The sequence below is a fragment of the Pichia kudriavzevii genome, chromosome 1 (genome assembly GCF_003054445.1).
Source record: "Pichia kudriavzevii chromosome 1, complete sequence".
NCBI lineage: Eukaryota > Fungi > Ascomycota > Pichiomycetes > Pichiales > Pichiaceae > Pichia > Pichia kudriavzevii.
The window spans coordinates 155,254-177,550 of NC_042506.1; the positions used below are offsets into that span (position 1 = coordinate 155,254).

Here is a 22,297-nt window from a genome sequence, read left to right on the forward strand (position 1 = left end):
TACTATAGGTTGCAAATATGGCCAATATATCCTAATGGGCCTCACCATATTTAAGTAATAGCTTTGCTAATACAAAGTTTGCACGATGGTTGAAGTGTAATATCATAGGCCTGCAATTGGTTAGACTCTCCAAAGTTTTAAAATTGAAGCCAAGTAATACAATCAACGATGCAATGAGACTAGTATGTGATGGTCCTATAGAAATGTTTGCAGAAAGAGTTAGAGTCGACAATCAAAAATCAACTCGCCCGAGCATTTGCCTTTAAGTTACTACAGGAAGAAGTTCGTGATAACTTGGAAACATTAATAAGTAGAATGGATAAAATCAAATACTTTTTGAATGGGATCAAATTTGGATTCATAAAAGGATTTAAAAGGTAGCTTTGTGAGTTCTATCTATGCTACACCTGTCAGAATGTATGCGATAGTATTGATTGGGTATTTCATATTAAATTTTATTTTATGTGCTATTAACTAAGGAGTAATTTATGCAAGTGCTGTTTTTGTTTGTCGCAGAGAGGCCATAAGGCTGGTGCAATTGCAGACCATACAGGTATCATTGCTACTATTCAGTTACCAGTTGTCTATTTATTCTCAACTTAAAGTAATATCTTTTCACGTATGACATATCTATTTTACCGACCCTTCCAAATGTTTTATAACTGGACATCTAGGATCGTATTTGTTTTGTTAATTTCTTACTGCATTTTTTATTTGCTGTTTGTAAGTGTTAATGTGAATACATTGAAAAACGGGGGCGACTAAGATGGAGATGTGCCAATACAGCATTTGGTGTGCTTACTACAGCTGTTGTTTTCTCATTTGTAAGGAAAATGGTTTCTGAAACCATCGGATTATCACATGGATTTTTACCAATTGCCTTCTCGATATGTTCTTGGTACCATAGCTGCACTTTAGGAGAAGTTGAATAGTTAGTAGCTGCATAGGTTCTATGGTGTTTAGAATACCTAACAAGATTGTCCAAGAGAATATCCACAGGTGGTATCTTAAGACGCAAGTGTACCGTCATCCACAATACCAAAAGTTTCCAACCAGAATCAGTCAGAATTAATTTAGTCATTCTGGACGGTGAAAACCATATTCAGAATGTTACTGTTGAGTAAAGTTTTTAAAGGTTGGTATGTTTTGAGATTCACACCCGTTTACCGTTTTATTAGTTAATAATGCTACGGGATATAACCAACTTGTTTTCATTATCCGAGTAAAGGACAGATTTACCAAGAGGTTGGCTCATTGAATATCCGGAAACCCTGGTAGTTCATACACTATACAGTTACTCGTTGAAAGTCCACGTGGCAATAATGTATCATTTAAAAAAGGCAAAAAGACCACATTGGTAGCGGGTGGTGTTGTGATGGCTTTGATTTATTCAATAGCTATGAGCCAAGCGCAAATATACAGAGCTCAGGCCTTGCTTGGCAAAATAACCGGATTGAATGCTGAGGACAAAAGAGCTTCTATTGCCTGGATAGTGTCAAATTTTGAGGCATTGTTAGAATTCAAGAGTAAGCTAAAAAGTTCGTCAAACTTTAAAAACAAACTACAGATTCAAGTCTTTATTACCAACAAGCTAACAGTTGGAACTCTGCAGAAATGTGATGAGGATAATAATCAAGTTAAACCTTTAAGTGATTTGAATGTTGTTTTCGAGGATGGTGATGTAACCGGATTCCTTTCTTCACTACCCAATATGAAAAAGATCCGAAACACAGTTTGGAATGATACAAATAACCTAGACTGGCAAAAACGTATCGGAACTCAAAATCACAACGTAAATACCTTGGATTCCATCAGGATCGAAGGGCTGGACGGCATCCCAATTAAAGAATATATAGATACTTTAAATAAAAATACCGCTGACAGTAATATCGAGAAAAAAAGATAGTGGACATACTATGGCTCCCAAAGAAAAGAAGAGATTCAAGTTATCAAGTGGCTGATCAAAAATAACGGTGATATGATCAGCATCAGTTTTGACAATAAGCCATTTTTACACTAAGAGCTTAGTGAATTCCTTGTCGGTGCTAAAAGCGAATGCCTTGTTTCTATTATAGCCTGTGGTCCCACAAATATGAGTATAAACGTGCATCTATTTTCTATCAAATGCCTTGAAGAAGGTTTATATGTTGATTTTTATGAAAAGAAGCTCTTTTGGTAAAATTATATAGTGTTGTGCGAGCTGTGACAAAGTAAAATGGAAGTAAAACTATTCTAGATTTGTTACTTTCCATTTTTTCCTCCTTCCCTGAGAAAGTATTCCTTTATAAACATCAAAAGAATAAATGAGTAAAGGTACTAGCAAACAAAACAGCCGAGTGAAACAAATCGGGGAAGATATTTGGAAAACTCAAACAACGAAAATCAACAGTGAGTTGTTCACGTTGACTTACGGATCAATCGTTGCGCAATTATGCCGTGAACAAGGATATAATTATACGAAAGTGAATGAGATTCTTTATGAAATGGGTGATAATATTGGTGTCCGGTTAATAGATGAATTGCTTAGTAAGGCAAATCTAGAAAGGTGTACAAGTTTCAAAGAAACTGCTGAAATAATTACGAAAATTGGATTCAAAATGTTCCTTAATATAGTGCCAAACATTACGTATTGGAGTGCTGACGGGCGTACATTCCAAATGGTATTGCCTGAAAACCCATTAGCCGACTTTGTTGAGTTACCGGACGATGGTGATGACATTGAGAATGATTGTAATCAAGAGTTATCAATCAATGAGCAACTCTCTAATTTGAATATTGAAAATGAAAGTGGTGGGGAAATCAAGAGACGTAAAGGATTAGCTCGCAAAGACTTATGGTACAGCAATATACTCTGTGGAGTCTTACACGGTGCTCTTGAGATGGTCCAACTAGACTGTCAGGTGACTTTTGTAAGTGATGTCTTACGTGGAGATCCAAGCACAGAGATTCGTGTTAAACTCCTACAGATACTAAAGGATGAAATACCGGACGGTGACGAATAGATGTTGTATAGTTTCCAGCATCCTTAATCTACAGTATTTTACCAAGTAAACGTTAATCAGTCAGTAACAAATCTGTTTCTCTTTCTTAACCGATTCTAGTCGGCTGTCAGGTAATGTAGATAAGGTAAAGAGTGTGATCATCATTTGAAAAACGTCTACTTATTTTGGAAAGCATGTCATCCCCGACACCTGTCGAATACACAGCACGCCCGTTGCAAATTGGAGCACCCAAAGGAAGACCCAACCAGTGTTGTGTAGTAAGGAAGTAAAAAAACTTGTTTTCTGCCGAGAGTAAGACGAGTGGCTAAACTCCCGGAGATGAAAACGAGCATGAAAAAAAAATAAAAAACGTGCTGAAGGGAATCGCAAATAGGGTTATTTATAGAGACGGTTAAGATCAAAATAGAACAGTGAAGTAGCAAATCTGCAAAAATGACTGATGAAATAGCACCACTAAACGAAAATAGGAATCATTTAAATTATGATGAAAGAACAAATACTTCGAAGAAGGAAACGGGGGCGAATGCAAAAACAGAAAAAGGGTTTCCAGTGGAAGAGACGCAACCTAATGACCATGACCAAGAAGGAGAAAATGAATCCACAATGGTTTTTGATGAACACGGAAATGAGGTAAATCATTCGGAGGAAGCTGGTGAAGAGATGTATGATGTGGATTTCAACGATTATGCTGAAGACGAAGAGCCTGAAGAGAGTGGTAATAACGAAGAATCTGACGGATCTGAAGATGACGATGACGATGATGCTGATGATGAATTTGACGATTCTGAATTGATTTTGCCTGATATTGGTATTAGTAGGGAGAATACGCTTGCATCTCGACTCAACGGTGAAAGTGGAATATTTGATAATCCACGTCAGCCATCCATGGCGTATCAACGTCCCTCATTACAATCGCTAAGCCAAGAGATCTTGGATGGAGAAGAAGCTAAAAACGATGCTGAATTTACTTCAAGTTCATCTGCAGAATTTGTCAACGGAGCACCTAGCCATTCTGCGGAATCTACTAGGACGTCAACGATGAATTCCGATTTAACCATTGATAACCATGACGAGTTCGTATCAAAGGCCAAAGATGAGGAAAGTATAATATCCTACGAAACAGATGATGCATTTTCTTTTATGGCGAATGATGACAAAGAATATGAAATTGGATATCAACCACGCGGAGAAGACAGTGGTTATAGTACCGAACAAAATAAGTTCCAAAGGGCTGAAGACGATGATCTAACAGATACAGAATCAGTCCGTACAGAAAATGGTGGTGGCAAAGAGGAGGATTATCAGCCACCTATTATTCCGCCTGTACCACATGCTCCAGCTGTGAGAGATTCCGTTGTTATTGCTACTCGATTGGAATCTGATGTCAATGCAATGAGAAGTGCGTTTGTAAAAGAGAACGGTGATAACGATTACGATAACGATGAGAGCAGCGATGGCGAAAGTGATAAAGGAGGAAATGGTGGTAAAAAGGGTCAAACAAAAGGTCTCTTAACCAGAGAGGTTGAAGGTAAGGATGCTCCTAGTAAGGATTTTGATACAAATAAGTCACTAGATAGTGATTGTGACAAGAATATCGATACTGCCACTGATCGAACAAGTACGAGTACAAGCACATTATCAAATAGCAGTGATTTGCGTAATAAAAAATCGATACAAGTCAATGTTACCACATTCAGTAGCATTCCCAATACAGATTTAATGAGTATACTTTCAAAAATTTCGACATCAGATGAGAAGATATCAAAGCTCAAGGAGATACGGAAAGAACTGACAAACATTGAAACCGGACTAACCGATTGGATATCTTATAATATGGGTGACAGTGTGAAAATAAGTAAAGAAGATGAAAGATTAGGACCACACGTTAAGGAAGCAATCAAGTTGCTAGACGATGGAACGCTATCCGGTAGTAGTCGAAACTTTGCCATCAGTGATACTGTCGAGACTGTTGCGTATGGGTTAAAGGTGAGTAAGTTGAAGGAAGCCGTCAAGGATGTCAAGGTGAGCAAAATTGGGCAGCGTGGTAAGACGCTCTTGAGGAAGTTCAAGAAGGCGCCATCATAGCTGGAGCTCTCTTACACGTATGTGTGCATACTAGGAGTCTTGCTGCTATGATACAATTAGATGGGGGGAGAAGTATTGAAATATATAGAACTTACATAAGGAAGAGCTATTCTTTCTTTGATAGTATGTCAAGGCCGATTTCTCTAACGGTGGAATCCATCAATTGTCGTATAGTGTGGCAACCGTTTATTCCTAAATTTATCAATATTTGTAGTTTATCGAGTGGGATTTTGTCTTCCATCAATAGCAGGTTAATCTTCTCACTGTTACCAACCACGCCTATGGTGAGGTTGCTCAAGTCGGTTTCCTCCAAGGAGTTTGAGTCTAATAGCGGACAGTTATCGTATAAAGCGACAGAACAAGCAGAGATATAATCGTACATTGCGATTCCAGCATCAATGAAGGCCAAAGTTGCCGCATTCATGCATGCCGCTAGTAGACCACCATCTAGCTGTAAAACTGTGATTGAGACGTCAATAAGGGTTCTGGAATAATTTTTCTTGACAATGGTTTGCTGCAATGCCCTCTTGATGAAAATGGCCAATTCGGTCAGGCGGCGGTCGTTCTTAGAAGTTGATTTTCTCTCCATTTTGGCGTACGGCGGCTGTATTATGGAGACAGAGATTGTTGGTTCTGTCGGATTATTTGGAGTTACAGAATTTGAAGATGAGGGGACTAGGGTATCGGATGGTCCACGAACAAGACACAAGACTTTTGTATTGCCCTGGGAGATGTATGCCGAACCATCGGCAGAGTGCTGGTGGGTGTTGATTTTACATTCAAAAGCCCTCAGTTCGTTATAACGACGGCCATCGACTCTCATTCCTTCTGGAGATAACAGTTCTGATCTAGACATGTTTTTCAAAATAGATAATTGTATAGTTGTTACTGTTGATGTTTAGTTTCTTTTGTGGAGAAATCCCAGTGTAAATGCGTGTGTTAGAAAGTATTCGGCAATTTCAAAGATGAGAGTGACAACAAGAGGGGAAGAGGGCGTAGTGAACGTTTATACTTGAACTTGCAGTACCTGTACTAGTTCAAACATTTTGTAATTCATGTAAGTTCCTACTAAGAATAAAAAAAAAAAAAAAAAAAAAAGAGAGAGAGAAAATTTAGTACATGGAAATTGTAAAAGGGGAAGAAAAAATAAATGTACGAAAAACAGGGGAAAAAAAACTTCTTATTATCAGAATCCAATCAATGGCGGCTCAGTGATTTTCCAACTGCTCTCTTTTTAATAATTGTAGAAGTTTTGTTTATTGTTAGTAAACTATGGTTACAATTTACAAAACGCTCTTTATTCCTAGAACAATACATTCCTTGAGAAGAATGACATCGACGACAAAAACACCGACAAAGAGAAGACCCATTCCAAGAACCGAAGGGTGAATGCTGCTCTTTGGAATAGAGAAGATATTGCGAACACCACGGAGAAAGCCATTGATTGAGACAAAGAGTCCAACCGACATGAGATATACCACCGTTGGTTTTAGAAAACTAACATACTGATGAAGAAATGTTCTATAGCGGGCAGAATTTGTTGCCGAGCCAACAAGAACGTTAAGCATTGCCATCATGATGGATGCCCCCGAGAGAAGAGAGGTGCATGTACATCGGAACGAGGCCAAGATGGACCGCTCATTGGCAAGTTGGTCCCTTGTTAATGATGCCTCGTTTTTCCAATGCATTGCCGGGATGTATAAGGAACAAAGACAGAATAACAAGGTTTATATTTTTCTCTCTCTCCCTGTTAGCCTATTAGGCTCAGTGTACCGGAATCAATTCTTCAACACCTTGTGTCTTTAAACAAGGGACACTCTAAATTAGGGAAAATCAAAGTTACACTAGATTGCTCAGTTAGAATATCAGCAAATGCGAAACGGTAAAAGAGAAGGAGGCTCATTAGGAAAAAAAGGGAAATTAAAGAAAAAAAAAGGGGAGGGATTACTCAAAAGGGGAATTTTGTTTTTTGCGAAACTTCTGTTTCTGTCACGCTTCTTTCTCGGTAAAAAAAAATTGATAAATTGAAAAAAAAAAAAATGAAAAAATGAAAAAATGAATAAATGAAAAAATGAATAAAATAAAAATAAAATAAAAACTCGTTTGCCTTTGCTCGATTTTCAGATTTCCATTATACACCTAATAAACGGATCATTTTACACCTCCTCCCCATCCGCTACATTGTAATTGCTCTTGGATTCTCTTAAAAGTAATGCAAACCCAGTTCAGTAATCTCCCCAATTGGGAGAATGTGCTTTCCATTGTACAAACACTCAAACAGGCATTTATCTGGATTAATTTCACCCTTGCAATGCTTATTTTTGTCCCCTACATGACACTCATTTCACTAGATTTAATCATTTACATTGGCAGGCTCCTCCTTGAGGGTCTTTCCTCAAAAAATAACAAACTACAGAAAAACAATTGAATTGCATTTCCTCATTTCCACTGTCATCTCTTTGTTTTAATCAATGTATGTTTGTGTTGTTGTTGTTGTCATTTGTTCTCTTGACATTGTCCTGCTCTCAATTCACCTTATCTGCTGCATAGAGTTAATATGTGACAATTTAATTCCGCAATCCTCATTCAGTTTATTGACGTCGCTCCTTAGTTTTTCCCAATTCTCAATTGCATCCAATTTTTTTTTCTTCTAAGATTCCTCTAACTGATTGCCCCCATTACCGTTGGCTGTACTCAACGCCACTCAAATGCATCTTTGAAATTCCCTTACCTTTACTTCTACCTTTACTACCGCTATACTTCCCTTACTCGGTGGAGTTCCTCGTCTCTCTCGTAACCTCACCCCCCTTTTCAATCTCTTAAGAATGTTGCCGGAATTGAACAACGTGTCTGCAGAACCCCTCGGAGAAGGAGAAATGACAAATATCATACAACCGCAGGAATCAATAAAGTCCAATAACTCCACAAAGACAAAACCTGAATATGACTCTAATTCTCACAATGAAGTTCAAAGTCAAGGTCAAGGTAGTTCTGCATCGGGTTCAGCGTCAACGGAAACCCCAGCACAATTCTCTACCAATCCACGAGGCAATTTGCACCCTACTGTCTCTGCTGGCTCTAATGCTTCAAGAGATTCTAAAATACAAGAAACTCATACAAACGACTCAGATACTCCACCAATGCCTCCAAGACCTTCCACCTTATCCCCTCGTTCTGCTACCATTTCTCATTTAAAGGACATTTTCCCAAATATTGACTTGAAATACATTAAAATGGCCTTGATTGCCTCCGAGGGACGTTTGGAATCAGCTTCAAATGCTTTGTTGTTTTTATCGGACCCTCAATCAGGTATTGAAGTCCCAATTACTTTGAATAGTTCCCCTCAACAGCCTCCTTCTCTTCAATCTGATGAAAAATTGGCTAGAAGATTGGCCAGATCATATCAATTTCATAAACCACAAACTCATTCAAATAAAAAGCTTCCACCAATTCCTCCAGCAAAACCAAAATCAATGAGGGAAGGTGATCGAAAGTTTTTGGATTTGGGTGATTATTCTCAAGACGATGTTCTTGATACTTTGGAAAGAAATATCAATGATGCCAAACAAACTATAGGATCTTGGTTCAGTAGTGTGGCAAAGAAGTTACAAAATAACGATGATGATATTGATGTTGGTGGTGGTAGTGGTAATTATGGAAATGACGGCCTCTATAGTAACAATCATAATCCAAATTTAAGAAGACAGTCTTCTCAAAGTCCATATCAACAACATAATCCTCAGCAGAGATCATCTACTGAAACATATCCTTTGAGAAACAAAATCAAACTTAACTCGGCTATTGAAAGTGCAGATGATAATGACGATGCTACTGCTGCTGCTGCTTCTGCTGTCGTCGACAACGATGATGATGCCCCAAGACTACCACCTCGTTTGAAAAAGAATTTATACTCAGCAGTCAGAATCACAGATTCCTCTCTCGAACCACCTGATGTAAAGGCAGGTGCCTCTGTTCCGTCCTCTACACAATCATCTAAACCATTAGCGGCACAATCGTCTAATAACAATAAGAAATGGAATCCCGCCAAGGAGACTGTTACCGAACCTGCCAATGATGCATTCTTAGTAGAAGACAGTGAAGATGATGAAGATGATAATATCAATAGTGGTAGCACAAGGAAAGAATAAAACTGACTACAGGTATATCAAGAATTAGTCCTGCCAATTTTACAAACTCGACTTAACATACGTTTATAATAATATGCCTTTATGCACAAATAGAAACCTGCTGAATTTATTTTGATGAATACCCATTTTCCAGGAACCCTGTAACTGTGTAGTTTCCCTCCCATAATATAGTTCTTAAAACACCTTTTAAAACCTCCACTTGGAAGGTTTCGTAGGGGAACCGTTCTCCATCAACACTAATATAGCATGGTGTTGTTGATTTCGGCTCTAATCTAAACGCTTCAACTTTCATATGCTCCACACAGTCATCCCATACATGCGTACCTTTCTCCAGAGACAGTAATGCATTTGCAGTAGACGCAAATTTACTTCTGGAATCAAAAACGACTAAATCAATTGCACCATCTGCAGGTAACGCTGCGGGGAAAAAATTTGTGGTAGCCGCAATATATGGCATTTTACCTGAATAAAAGATTCTCATATTTTCAGTCTTATCTTTATCATAAATCTCCCAATCCTCAGGTAACCGTCTCATGGAAGTGTCCTCTCTAAATTCCTCATGATATTTTAGCTGGAAATCATCTTCAGTTAATTTCCTCAATTGAAGTCCACAAGAAACATTCTTATCTTGGCTTTGCTCAGTCAAATCAAACTCTACCGAGTCATCTCTATATATACCTCTAGCACCTTGAATATCTCTATTGTTGTTTTTCAAATTGCTATAGGTACTACTATTGTTCTTGTATTTTCCGACCTCGTTCTGATAATGCTCCATAACTTCGTCATTGTTTTTGCACTTTATCTTAAAGGCTAGCTCGCACGGATATTTCTTCCCTGAAAGAACCTCATATGCCACCCCTAGATCGAATCTGATACCACCAATAAACCTCATCCACTCGGTGCCAATATCAGCCTGTGCAATGGCACCATATGTTTGAGATAGAAAGGATAAAATAACTTCGTCTGAAGAACTCTTGCTAATGGCCATTAGATCACACTGTGATGGTTTCCCTTTCAAAATCCTTAATGCAGATAGAGATGCAGATGTGGCCCCCAGACATGAGAGTGACATTGCATTACCAGATCCACCCGGCGACTGAACAATATTTATTTTAGAAAAAGCTTGTGCTCTGTCCGGTCTTTGATAAAATCCGTTGATCACTTCATATGGAATTCCGTCACCAGATGCACATAAAATAGTATCGTACTCATCAATATTGAGTTCTCGAGCAAGGTCTGTTGCATGGCCTTGATAATCGGTCAACTGAACAGTGATGTTACAATGCGCACCTTCTAATATGGGTCTTACCTTATCGTTAAATATTTCGAGAGCTGTACCTTTACCACTATGTGGATTAATGATGACAAAAATAGACTGTTGATGAAACTCTTCTGTAAATGGATTGAATTGACTAAACGGATAGGAGTATTTCAAAATCAAATCACAGGTCTTCATATCCCTATCTTCACTTGGCAGTTCTGATTTAGTGCTTTCAATATCAATGAACATGATCTCAGATGCAACTCGAACCTTCCTCTTTGCATCCTCGTATGGTAGTTGGAACTGCATATTATCGCTTGTTTCAAGGTTATCTGAATATGCACATTCTATAGGATAAGCATATGTAATTTCAAGTTCATTTTCTCTGCCAGTGGATGTCTCTTGGGCCCACAATATACACAGAAACGGTAAGAATGTTATTGCCGAATTTGAAAAGTTAGAAGTGGATGTTGAACTCGGTAAGCAACAACCGAGTGGGTTCGTATTGCTATTTGCAGTGTGCGCAGGAATAAGTGGTTGTCCAGATAACTTTATCCCATTTCTTTTAAAATCAATATGTCCCCTCATTGTTACTCCACCACTTGAAGTCACGAAAGCTGCTATTGCATGTGCAAAAACATTAGAGTCTTACAACAAGTAGACGGTTAAAAATCCAACAATAAAGAGTCTGCGCAAAAATATTTAAAATCTTCAAAAGAAAAAAAACGTCAGCTACAGGATTCGAACCTGTGCGGCCAGAGGCCAAAAGATTTCAAGTCTTTCTCCTTAACCACTCGGACAAACTGACTGTTATGCTTTGTAAGAGATCAGACAAAGGACTATCTCTCTATTTCCTCATCGGGTAATCATATAGAAGGTTGAAGAAGATTGTAGAAGGTTAAACAGAAGTTCTAGAAGATAATTAAATTCCTCAAAATGCTATTTTTAAATTAAAGAATTACTATTTAAACAGAGGACATTCCATATATGTTCTCAGAGAATTAACGTATAAAAATATATAAGATAAATAAGCAATAATCAGATTCTAAAGTACGCACCACCAGCAACACTTTCATGCTTTGTAAAGGACTAGGTGTAAGGAGTCGAAATTATTTCCTAATTTGGGATGTTTCGACGGTTGAATCTTTTTAAGAATAATCACTAATCTTATCAATAGCTATAGTATTGTACGCAGGAGTGATAATTGTGATACACGTTTTAGTAAGTACGCAATAGGTGTATAATCGCACGAGTAAACAATGGGCGTGGTGGAAGTTAGTCGTAGTAGAAGTAGTAATAGATTTCTCTCTTTCTCCTTCTGCTGCTTTCACTCCCGATTAGGAGCTACATCAGCTATATCAATTCCATATAACAGGATATTGTCTGTCTTTTATATTTCACGCCCGCAACCTGGAATTACCCTCAAATGATAATTAATTTATGCCAATGTCAGTGTCTCTGACGGTTTCTCTATGCCTATGCTCTACATGATCAACGGGACTAACTCTCTTTGCTTCCTACTCCGGATACTTGTTCCTTGTTAACTTCCCTTATTCTAAATCGAAACCTTAACATCAGTATGTTATCGTCTATCTACTGGCACTTCCTTTTTTGGAACACATCCTGAAAAATCCCTTTCATGCTTTTGCAGTTATAACTAACTTATACAAGCTCAGATTTTGGTAATCCTTACAGCTTGAACCATTTTTACGACTCATATTTTTGGTGTATTAGATATTGTGGTTTGAGTTTTTGATAAATAATAGTTGGAACAACGTTTAACGTAAATAGAGAATTTTAGTACTAGCACTGAGAGAGTTTGAAAAAGTAAATCAAGAAAAATGACAAATACTTAATAGCAATTGATGATATGGTTTGTAAAGGCAATATAAATTACTACAATGCTACTAAGCAAAATGCATAAGAATAATCGCCCACAATTGGTGGCCTTAGGACTGACCCAACTATCACTAAAAAAAAATCAATTTTTGTCAGGCTTCAACTGTTTAATCGATCTTATATATAGCTGAAAATGGTCATTACATTAACAATATCGCTAAGTAATGGCCAGCATCAACTTCCAAAAACATGAAACTCAGCGGATTAGTTCTGAGGTTTCAGGTGCTTATTTTCCATCCTTTGGAAAAGATGCTTGTCTAATAAACTATAGTGATACATCAAATTAATTATAGTAACTTTATGGTTCCACTACCTTTGTCTTTTTTTGACCAAATTCTTAGTTCTTATCAACAAATAATAGTAAAAGTAACATAAATTCGTTTAGCTACTACCTAGGTTGCAGTGGTCAAAAACCACGTCATGAAACGCTTGATTGGGAAATCGGTCAATATTTTAAAACATTTTTTTGGCTTTTATTAATTTATACAAAGCTACGTTTTCCGTGTTAGATCTACAGAAACTCTACTGATTATAAAGAAACCCTTGAAATAATGATTTTGATGAAACTGAAACACTTTTTCCCCTTTAAGCCAAACCCTAAGACACCATCCATTTCTTCAAATGGTACTTTTATTACACACTGACTTTCATGGGCACTCTTAGTTGAATTAAGATATTCAATTGCACAGTTGATGCTGAAGGTGCAAAAGGAAAGCATCACTATAGTAGCGTGTCTTATTTCAAAGCAGATATCTTCGGAAACTAGTTTGGCGCATACTAATCGTTCATTTACTCTTGTTTTGCCAATTCTGTCAAACTTGTACACGGAAAACTTACTATTTTTCTCTATGTTTGCCAAGGAAATCTCGAGTTTTCTACTATTACTATTCTTCAAATCTCCTACTATTTCGACACCTTCTACTTTCCATGCTATTGTTTTGAGAATTAAATCTATATACATCGGCTTAAGGAAAGATAGGTACTGGTGAAAATACTGTAACAATTTCTTTTGAGAATGGACCTGAACGCCATGGTGATAAATACTGCGATGTTGAATAAACAGAGAGTTAGCTTCCGAGATTGTGAACCGAAACATGAATATTAGGATTGCACAAACAAGTGTTCCTGTTCTCCCTTTGCCATGTTTACAATGAACGAAAACTCCTTGGTTGGGTTTAGCAAGAAAATTGGAGACGACATTCACCAAAAGATTTAGTTCTTGGAAGGCAACACTGTGATAATCTACCCAATTGACATGTTTCACAAGGATATTGGAACTCCTAGCTATATAAGGCTTCCTCTCAGAAACCAAATCAACAATTAATGTTTTTGCAAACTTGGAGCTTAGAATAGCCTCGTAGTTTTCTGAAAGCAGGGATGACTTTCTTGTATAATCGACTGATGGGTATGAACCTATCAAAAGGTTGGGCTGTATATGGTATAAATCTAATCTTTTTTGGTCCCTAAAAGATTTTGCAGGTTTTACAACTTCCATTGCTGCTATAAATTTAGCTAGAATAATGACTATTTGTATTAGACCACAAGTGTCCGAGTATTAGGTGGGAAGTATTATTATACTGGTAGCACAATCTATCTCAATTTTACAATTAGGAGCGCCTTAAATCTTTAAGTTTCTATCATGTCTGGCGAGAAATGTCACGAAAGTATAATAGGAAAATATTAAATACTATTTACAGAAGGAGATAAGCCGAGTAAAGAGAGTCGAGTCAAAAATGCGGTTCAATAAATGTGGTCCATATTTAGAAAGGTCCCAGCAAAAACAGCGGGTTAAATTATAAGCTATAGTTTTCACTTGGCAGTTCTTTTTGAAATTATTTCAAGAAAAGATAAATTCAGTAGGTGGAAAAGAAAAGACAACCAAAAAATTGTCACATAATTTTAGGTTTTAATGTAACATAAAGCATCTAGTTGCTAAGCTGCTCCTGTTTTAACTTTTTAAAAACAACAATAGGATGTTATAAAACAGAACAACCATGATAAAAAACAAAACAGCATATTTTCTAACGTTCTTTATATTTCCCAATTAGGACGCCAAAGGGAACAATTCTAACATCTTATACTATAAAAGTGAAACAACGAGGTTACCAGTCCCTAGAAGAGTTTTACCCCAATCATGAATCTAAAAACACTATTATGTCTTGCTAACTTAATTTCCGTTTTCAGGGTTTAAAGGAAGAAAATATTACTAGATATTTAATCCCGGTAAGGTAAAGTAAGTGGGTTTCATTGCAGTTTTTTCCAACATCAATGGAATGTTGATATGTTTTCGAGCAAAAACAAAAGTTCTTTTATACTGGCTGAAACAGTTTACACCAGAACCATAATAGAGGTAGCTAATTTTTATTGTCTCAATAATTTTGAAACAACCAACTTCTTCGAAAACTTTCCTTACTCAAATAGGCTCATCTAAATTTTCGGATAGTTATTTAAACTACAACTATTCCTGATACAAATTAGTTTTGATTTCAATAACAACAGATGTTTTTATTTGTGCATCAAAAAACTAAGTCTTTATATTATACAAAAGAAAAAAAAAAATGAAATTCACCACAGTTGGTTTATTATCCATTCTCATAGCATCTACAACTTTTGCTGCTCCAGTTTCTCAAGCTGACGCTACAGCTGATGCTGTTGCAGACGCCGAGGCGTGGAGATGGCACAAGTGGTTTAGAAACCAAGCAATTTACAAGAGAGAAGCAGATGCTTCTGCGGTTGCCGAAGCTGAGGCGGATGCTAATGCAGAGGCTTGGAGATGGCACAAGTGGTTCAGAAACCAAGCAATTTACAAAAGAGATGCGGATGCGGATTCGGATGCAGATGCATGGAGATGGCACAAGTGGTTCAGAAATCAAGCTATCTACAGGAGAGAAGATGAACCAGAACAAGCAGAAGGCGACTTAGAAGAGGAAGAATATGATGGCAAAGAACCAATCGGATTTGCTTACGCTTTTGCAGATGATGACAAAAACTCCGAACCCGTTGCTTTTTTTCCAATGTTTGCTTCCGATTTTGAAGAGCAACCAACTAATGGTACCAACGTTGCAAAGAGGGATGCCGATGCTGATGCGGAAGCATGGAGATGGCACAAGTGGTTTAGAAACCAAGCTATCTACAAGAGAGATGCGGAAGCAGATGCAAATCCAGATGCATGGAGATGGCACAAGTGGTTCAGAAATCAAGCGATCTATTAAGTTAACCTCTGGTTTTTCAATAAAGTATCATTTCTCTCTTAGTTTTGTTTTATTTTGAATATTTCTTTTCGTTTATATTGTCACCAAATCTTAAAAATTATTGTTATTTTGAGTAGCACAATTTCCATTTCTAGAAGATCCAATGACGTTAAAATACTGCCCGTCTAAAGATATATAGAATTATTATCGGAGAACAGAACTTAAACAAATACATAAAGATAAAAGTTAAGATCTACTTAAAACACATTCTTTATAGAAATCATGCTAAGAGATGATCTAGAGACTCACCCATGAGTTCTTCCATAATTTTGGCCAATCCCTCACGAACTTCAGTTTGAATGTCATCGTCATCGTCTTCTAACAACTCTGCAATAATAGGAACAAGTTGTGGCAATAAGCTTAACCATGATTCACCAACACGTTTGTAAATGGTAGTCAGCGCCTTAACAGACCAGTATTTTTCTCTTGCATTTGGTTCCTTATCGCCAATAACACGCATATGAGATATAATGAGTTCATTTAGCTTTTTATTATGATCATCTGAGGATGAAGTATCTTGGGCTAATGAACATAAGGCCTTAACTAAATGCTTACCAATGCTATCTTCAATGTTATGCAGCTGGGAGGTTAGAGCCTCGGATATTGAGTCAAATCTTGAATTAACAAGCCAATACTCAGTTTGGTCATACTTGAAGGAGGATGTCAAGGAAATCAAAATTAACCTCCGAAGAGATGAACTTGATAACTCACCACTTGCAAATCTATTAAGAAGGGAGACAGTTGAATCGAGAATATAGCTATAATAGCTTGTGATAATGGCTCTCAGGTTTTCTTGTAACTTATTGAAAAACTTGTAAAATGATTCCAACCTTTCCACTTCACCGATCTCGGTGACCACACCTTCACCATCAAAAGCCCACCTGACAATCATCGCAAGGAACGGCCTAAAAGATTTATCATTAAGCTTCATAACATAAACAATTGCACAATTATGAATCATAGATTCAACCCTACCCACAGTGTTAGAATCAAATGCAGAAATGGCACGGTATTCCAATGCGTTAGTTAGGAACCTAAAAAACAAAGTTGATTCCGAGACTGCAGCAGCCTTATTCATCTTTTCAATCGTATTCTCCATTGTACCAATAAATAAGCCTAAGGAAGTAGCATTCAAACCAGCCGCAAAAGCCCACAAGGAACATAAAGAAGACATGACCAGTTTTGAGTCAATATATTCGACAACTATTTCTAAGACATTCGACCTAATGGAATCAGACACCAAATTTGCCCTAAGCAGGGTTTTCAGAATGTCTTTGATATTCGGCGTTAAAAAGTTTGGAATTTTCTTTACCAACGTAGAGAAGAAAACAGTAATAGATATTTGAATTAACCTAGCAGACTCTTGCTTACTGTTGACACATCCCTCAAATATTTTGAATATAGGAGGAACAATTTTGGGGAACAAACCGATCATTTTCACACCAACAATGACAATAATACTTGTAATGCAGTTGATAGAAGAAATAGTGAGCTCGGGAGAGTTTTTGTTAGCCAATCCACACTCACCAGAAATGACACCCAAAAATTTGACCAGATTTGCAGACGCAATGCTGTTACCAAAACGATGTACTAAAGCTGCCATAGTATCCAACGAGGCTTGAGAGAGTTCAATATCAGCAGAGGAAGAGATTTTTTCTTGTAATGTCGGCATTAATAATGCAATACCTTCATGTGCATAAGCATTTTCAGTATGTTCAAGATTGAATTTAGCTGCAGTTAAACTGATAAGGCTCTTCATAGTTTCCACAGATGTACTAGGAGCATTTAGGATATCATTGACAGATTTCGAGTAATATTGAATTGGCAGTAATCCTAAAACATCGCCCAATAGCTTATGAAATTTCTTCAGAATTTCTGCATCTTCGTGACGCTTGGTTGATGTTTCAATAACATCTAATAAATACGTGATCAAACTGGAGAAACTATTTAACAAGATGTCTGTATTCTTATCTTCCAAAATTAGTGAAGCAACCTTGAGTCTTAACTTAGGAATATCGCTACCACTTTTGGCATCAGTGAGGGCATGTCTAATAAATGACACGAGCCCTTTCCTCCAATTGTAAAGTTCACTCTTTGTCATTGTTACAATGGATGGACCGAAAATAACCCTGGATGATAGCTCCTTAAACTCTTGTGAGTCCTTCTCAACAGGAACTTCAGGGATATGTTTCCATAGATCCAAAAACTTGATGGCTGCATCCAACTCTTCATTTGCAGAGAAGGCTTGTAAAAATACAGTGGCAAAATCAACCAACGCTGAACAATCGCCCATCCTATGTTTCATATAAGCATTGACGTATTGCTGACCACATAAGAACAAAATTAAATGAATCGATAGATCACCACCTAAAGTTCGAGCTAGAGTTGTGAATAATCTAACTCTTCTATGTCTTGGAACATGTAAAAACGCACTAACAAAAGAAGCAAGCAAAAACTCAATCTCATCGATCTTGCCATATTGGGCTGCGTTAGCTAAAGCTGGTACAACGCAAATGATCGTTTGCTCAACAACATGACCAGAGAACTCATCATCTTGTCTAATAGTGTGTGCACCCATAAATGTGAAGATAGGCATGACAGAATGTAAAACTAATTCTGGAGATAGTGAAGCGAGTGCTGCAATAACTAGCAATAATTTATTTTGAACCTGCGGTGAATCTGATGCTCTAATCGCTGAGACAATCACATCAGCTCTAATTGCAGATGGGTTCTTGACAACAACATTCATGTCTTTTAGTCTTTCAATAATATTTTTCAAACATGAAGCTATAGTTTCTTGTGTATATAAAATTGGTAGTTTTCCGTCCTTACCAAGTGTTTCAAGGTCATCTAAAATGGTAAAAATTAAATTCAACAATTCAAAGGATGGATCAAAATATGGTTTCTTGGATGAAACGTCCAAAATTTCAAGAAGCATGGTGACCTTCTTTAAGTGAGTACTAGCAATATTAGAAACTTCATCGTCTTTCATTGCCTGTCTTGTTGACTGAGATGATCTTCTTCTTCTCTTTGGTAAATTTGCTGGTTGACTTGATGGTTCGTTGGTATTTAAAGTACAACTTTTCAATAACTCGATAAAAACGACATTTTTGATTTCAACAGATTCTAAGATCTCAACAGGATCATAATTAACAATATTATCGGTGAGGTATTCTTCAAGTATGTCATTGATAATTTTAATTTGGAAATCAAACTTTAAAGTCGGTAAAATTTCGATGAGTTGATCCTTTGCCAAGTTTGACAGCTGTTCATATGGAGATGCTAATGCAGACTCCAAAAATTTGATAGCAAATTCATTTTTTTCCTTGGGAATGACCAATTTGAGTAAAGTTCTTTCGAAAATGATAGAATCACATTGTGTTTGTTCGCACCTCTTAATCCACTTGTCTCTAGACTGAACGTATAATTGGAGGACATCTTCAAACAATGTAGATGGAGATGCTGCAAACTTCAGGTTTTCAGCTGATTTGATTGTGATGTTGATCAAGTTAAGCTTTATTGCTGGAATTTTCACAGATAATGCATGTGTTGTAAATAATGCAAGATAGATCTTACCTAGCTTTTTGTTTTGAAGAAGAGTTTCCAAACAAGAAAACAATGCAGTATCATCAACAATAAAGTTAGGTGAGCTTTCGTCTAAAGACTCTAATAAAGGCTTGGAATCCTTCGGAGAAACAACTGCAAAATCTTGAGATTCACTCCCATATAACACATCTGCTAGTAATATTTTTTTGGCTGAACTTCTAGAACAAGAAGACTCTAAAGCTTTGATTAAAATAACAGCTGACTGTCTAATTTGTTGAATTGGATCTATCAACAGCGTTATAGAAACAGGGATGATGGTGCCAGCAAAAACATCAGAGTCCAAACTTTCAACAATCTGGACCAATTTTACAATGGACAAAAGCCTTGACTTTATCGGGCAACGGGATGTTGCTAATCTCAAGAGGAAGGAAACAGCCGATTCTTTATCCGGAAAACAAGTATCCAAAAATGATGCCGTAGAATTATTTAGTATACTTTTCACAAATAAATTCTCAAGGAGATTATACTTGTCTGTAATTTGACTATTCTCATCGTCAGCCAAGAATGATCTAATTGAAGACTTGTTTGCTTCATAAATTTCAAGTAGGTTCTCGTCGACATCATTTTCAGAGTCCTTAATATCAACCACCTCATCATCCGATGGAACTGTTTGCAGTGAATCAACTAAAGTTGATTGGACCATCATTTCTAGATCAGATACCTTGATGTTGAATTTCTCCAAATTTTCTAGAAATAGTTCTTGATTTTCCGTGATTAAATATTTCAGCAAGTCAATGTAGTAGTTGTTTGTAGAAGCCGAGTTATTCATAATTGAATTTAATAAATCAGCAGTGACTACAGAAAGTTGATGTTTGCTAAAAGTTATATCCAATTTTTTAAGATTTTTAGTTTCGGAAACACCAATATTACCATTATTAGTGATCAGTGACCTCAAATAAACACAAACAAATTTTTCGTTGTTTGGAATTTTTTTCAAGGTTTCCATATCCTCTAGCATATTGGATGGTAATAGCTGCAAGATTTTTCCAGGTAATGGGTCCAAACCTTGCTCTTGAATAGATTGAAGAAGCTTAATGACACAACTCAAAGCATTTTTTTTGGTTTCTTGGGTACTAGATAACAAAACAGTCTCAATGGATGCCAATACAATTGACCTAGTTAAAGGAACTGCAGCTGAAATGACAATCAAGATGGTATAAGCAGCGGTTTTACAATCATCGTTTTTAGAAGATAATAGAGAAGAAACCGTTTCCAATGCATACGGAATAAGAGAATTTAGTTTGTCCGATGTTGAGGATGATAATGCTGCAATACTTGAGATCGTCATTGAGACATAAAACACCAACTGCTTGGTGAAGTTGCTTTTATGATGTAGTTCATCTTGTAAAAACTTCGAGTATAAATTGAAGAAATCAACATCAGTGAATACCTTGATCATGGAGTTCATAGACGGATTGGAATTGCTTTTTTTAAAATTAACAGCCCAAGTGAATAACTTTGGCAAGTCATTGACGACATACAGAATTCTTGGGAAAACTGGTTGATCAAAGTAAGGTAAGGTAGTCAATAGCAGATGTTCCGCATTGTAGATATTCATTTGAAACCTTCTCAAAGGCCATTCTGCTGCTCTGATTGCAACAGCTAAATGCCAATAAGGAGCAAGTAAGGAAAGAAAAGCATTGATTGTTTTAGTTAAGTTTTCATTTTCTTCTTGGCTTTGGACGTGCCGGTCAATTTGGATGGAAGTCAAGCTAAAGATGGAGTTCTTGAATTTACCAAACCGACGATCTATTGATTCTAATCTCTCCAGTGCGTCTAGGGCATCATAGTAAATTGTCTCATAATCTTGTGTTGCTGCAATAGTTGGATCATTGAGAAACGAGACACCATGAATCTTTGTTCTCCGTTTTCTATCTAAGGCAACAGCCTTTGTACGCTGTGCAATACCTGCCAACTGCTGAGATAAAGACGTCATTGTAACAGCAGTAGAGATGTTACTCTTTGCTTCAGTTTTATAATCTATCGATTGACTAGATATACTTTATTGTTGAAGAAAATTTTTTAAATGCTAATTTTTTCATAGAGAAAAAAAAAAGTTTTTTTTACGAATTTTTTTTTTTTTTGCGTTTTAGCCTACAGTGTGTCTTGAAAACTGTCTTTAGCCTGGACTGATATAAAAATCTTACATAGGGGATGTGATGATTGGTTGGACATCTATGGTATATTAACTGTTCATACACCAATGTTCCTGTCATCAATAGTACGGTTCTGATTACTGGACTCTTTTAAACTCCATTATGCCTACGCATGGTTTAAGATCAGGAGATTTTTCGGGGATGCTGGAAGTGACTATAATATCAGGTTCGTTGCGACTGGTGCTTAAAATGTTGATGAATTTTCTCATCATTTCCACCTGCCTATCACCAGCCCCCTGGTTCCGCATATCGTTAAAGTCTTTCCATGGATCTTGACGGTCAAGCTCTTCAATACCAGTCTTGGCAAGCTTTACAAAATCGATTCGGTATTCCCCAGTTTCGTTTAGTTTATAAATGCAGATTTTGTGAAGTCGTCTATCTTTATCTAGATCCAAGGGTGATATGCTATTAGGATCAATATCTTCTTCGAGAAGGAAGTCGTGTTTGGAATTGTAGTAAATTGTAGCGTCCTTCAGTTCCAAGGCGCTCAGACTGTATATTGTCCCCACACCAAAATAGGGGGTATCTCTTATATGAAGGAGAATGGTGGTGAATCCAGATGGAGTGCAACCGATACTGATAGAGCAATCATTGGCATACTTGAAAGTCTTCTGTGTTGGTATAATTGGCGCATTGACAGTAGGAGGAGGCTGTATATTAATGTAACCTTGGTCGATATTGTTGATCTCTTGAAACACTGGGTTGAGATCTACTATTGACCCCAACTGTGTATTATGTTCATTTTGATATTGTTGCTGATGCTGCTGGAAATTCTGGTACGCCTGATCACCCATGGCTTCTTGTTACTTACAGCTAATATTAACTGGTGTGAGAACAACACGCTGTTAGAGAATAGGTAATTTCTAGTTTGATGGGTTATTTCCGAGCA

General features: G+C 37.0%; 11 protein-coding genes and 1 non-coding gene across 12 annotated transcripts; 5 read left to right on the forward strand and 7 right to left on the reverse strand.

Annotated features, from left to right (window-relative positions):
- Positions 1-1,375: 1,375 nt before the first annotated feature.
- C5L36_0A00747 (uncharacterized protein) lies at positions 1,376-1,906 on the forward strand (the record flags this gene model as incomplete). Its single annotated transcript, XM_029463081.1, has 1 exon — positions 1,376-1,906. The coding sequence occupies one exon, from the start codon at positions 1,376-1,378 to the stop codon at positions 1,904-1,906; it is 531 nt and encodes a 176-aa protein (XP_029318941.1).
- A 397-nt stretch (positions 1,907-2,303) lies between these two features.
- On the forward strand, positions 2,304-3,002 carry C5L36_0A00750 (uncharacterized protein; the record flags this gene model as incomplete). The annotated part of the gene is made up of 1 exon (XM_029463082.1): positions 2,304-3,002. The coding sequence occupies one exon, from the start codon at positions 2,304-2,306 to the stop codon at positions 3,000-3,002; it is 699 nt and encodes a 232-aa protein (XP_029318942.1).
- A 432-nt stretch (positions 3,003-3,434) lies between these two features.
- C5L36_0A00760 (uncharacterized protein) lies at positions 3,435-5,087 on the forward strand (the record flags this gene model as incomplete). The annotated part of the gene is made up of 1 exon (XM_029463083.1): positions 3,435-5,087. One exon carries the CDS (start codon positions 3,435-3,437, stop codon positions 5,085-5,087), a length of 1,653 nt encoding a protein of 550 aa, XP_029318943.1.
- Positions 5,088-5,193: 106 nt separating this feature from the next.
- C5L36_0A00770 (uncharacterized protein) lies at positions 5,194-5,943 on the reverse strand (the record flags this gene model as incomplete). The annotated part of the gene is made up of 1 exon (XM_029463084.1): positions 5,194-5,943. One exon carries the CDS (start codon positions 5,941-5,943, stop codon positions 5,194-5,196), a length of 750 nt encoding a protein of 249 aa, XP_029318944.1.
- Positions 5,944-6,370: 427 nt separating this feature from the next.
- C5L36_0A00775 (uncharacterized protein) lies at positions 6,371-6,775 on the reverse strand (the record flags this gene model as incomplete). The annotated part of the gene is made up of 1 exon (XM_029463085.1): positions 6,371-6,775. The coding sequence occupies one exon, from the start codon at positions 6,773-6,775 to the stop codon at positions 6,371-6,373; it is 405 nt and encodes a 134-aa protein (XP_029318945.1).
- Positions 6,776-7,912: 1,137 nt separating this feature from the next.
- Positions 7,913-9,235, forward strand: C5L36_0A00780 (uncharacterized protein; the record flags this gene model as incomplete). The annotated part of the gene is made up of 1 exon (XM_029463086.1): positions 7,913-9,235. The coding sequence occupies one exon, from the start codon at positions 7,913-7,915 to the stop codon at positions 9,233-9,235; it is 1,323 nt and encodes a 440-aa protein (XP_029318946.1).
- A 106-nt stretch (positions 9,236-9,341) lies between these two features.
- On the reverse strand, positions 9,342-11,084 carry C5L36_0A00790 (uncharacterized protein; the record flags this gene model as incomplete). Its single annotated transcript, XM_029463087.1, has 1 exon — positions 9,342-11,084. The coding sequence occupies one exon, from the start codon at positions 11,082-11,084 to the stop codon at positions 9,342-9,344; it is 1,743 nt and encodes a 580-aa protein (XP_029318947.1).
- A 138-nt stretch (positions 11,085-11,222) lies between these two features.
- Positions 11,223-11,304, reverse strand: C5L36_0Atrna1S. Its single transcript has one exon. It is a non-coding gene; the product is annotated as a tRNA-Ser (tRNA).
- Positions 11,305-12,924: 1,620 nt separating this feature from the next.
- Positions 12,925-13,890, reverse strand: C5L36_0A00800 (uncharacterized protein; the record flags this gene model as incomplete). Its single annotated transcript, XM_029463088.1, has 1 exon — positions 12,925-13,890. The coding sequence occupies one exon, from the start codon at positions 13,888-13,890 to the stop codon at positions 12,925-12,927; it is 966 nt and encodes a 321-aa protein (XP_029318948.1).
- Positions 13,891-14,953: 1,063 nt separating this feature from the next.
- C5L36_0A00810 (uncharacterized protein) lies at positions 14,954-15,607 on the forward strand (the record flags this gene model as incomplete). Its single annotated transcript, XM_029463089.1, has 1 exon — positions 14,954-15,607. One exon carries the CDS (start codon positions 14,954-14,956, stop codon positions 15,605-15,607), a length of 654 nt encoding a protein of 217 aa, XP_029318949.1.
- A 259-nt stretch (positions 15,608-15,866) lies between these two features.
- Positions 15,867-21,188, reverse strand: C5L36_0A00820 (uncharacterized protein; the record flags this gene model as incomplete). The annotated part of the gene is made up of 1 exon (XM_029463090.1): positions 15,867-21,188. One exon carries the CDS (start codon positions 21,186-21,188, stop codon positions 15,867-15,869), a length of 5,322 nt encoding a protein of 1,773 aa, XP_029318950.1.
- A 297-nt stretch (positions 21,189-21,485) lies between these two features.
- Positions 21,486-22,202, reverse strand: C5L36_0A00825 (uncharacterized protein; the record flags this gene model as incomplete). The annotated part of the gene is made up of 1 exon (XM_029463091.1): positions 21,486-22,202. One exon carries the CDS (start codon positions 22,200-22,202, stop codon positions 21,486-21,488), a length of 717 nt encoding a protein of 238 aa, XP_029318951.1.
- Between the last annotated feature and the right edge of the window lie 95 nt (positions 22,203-22,297).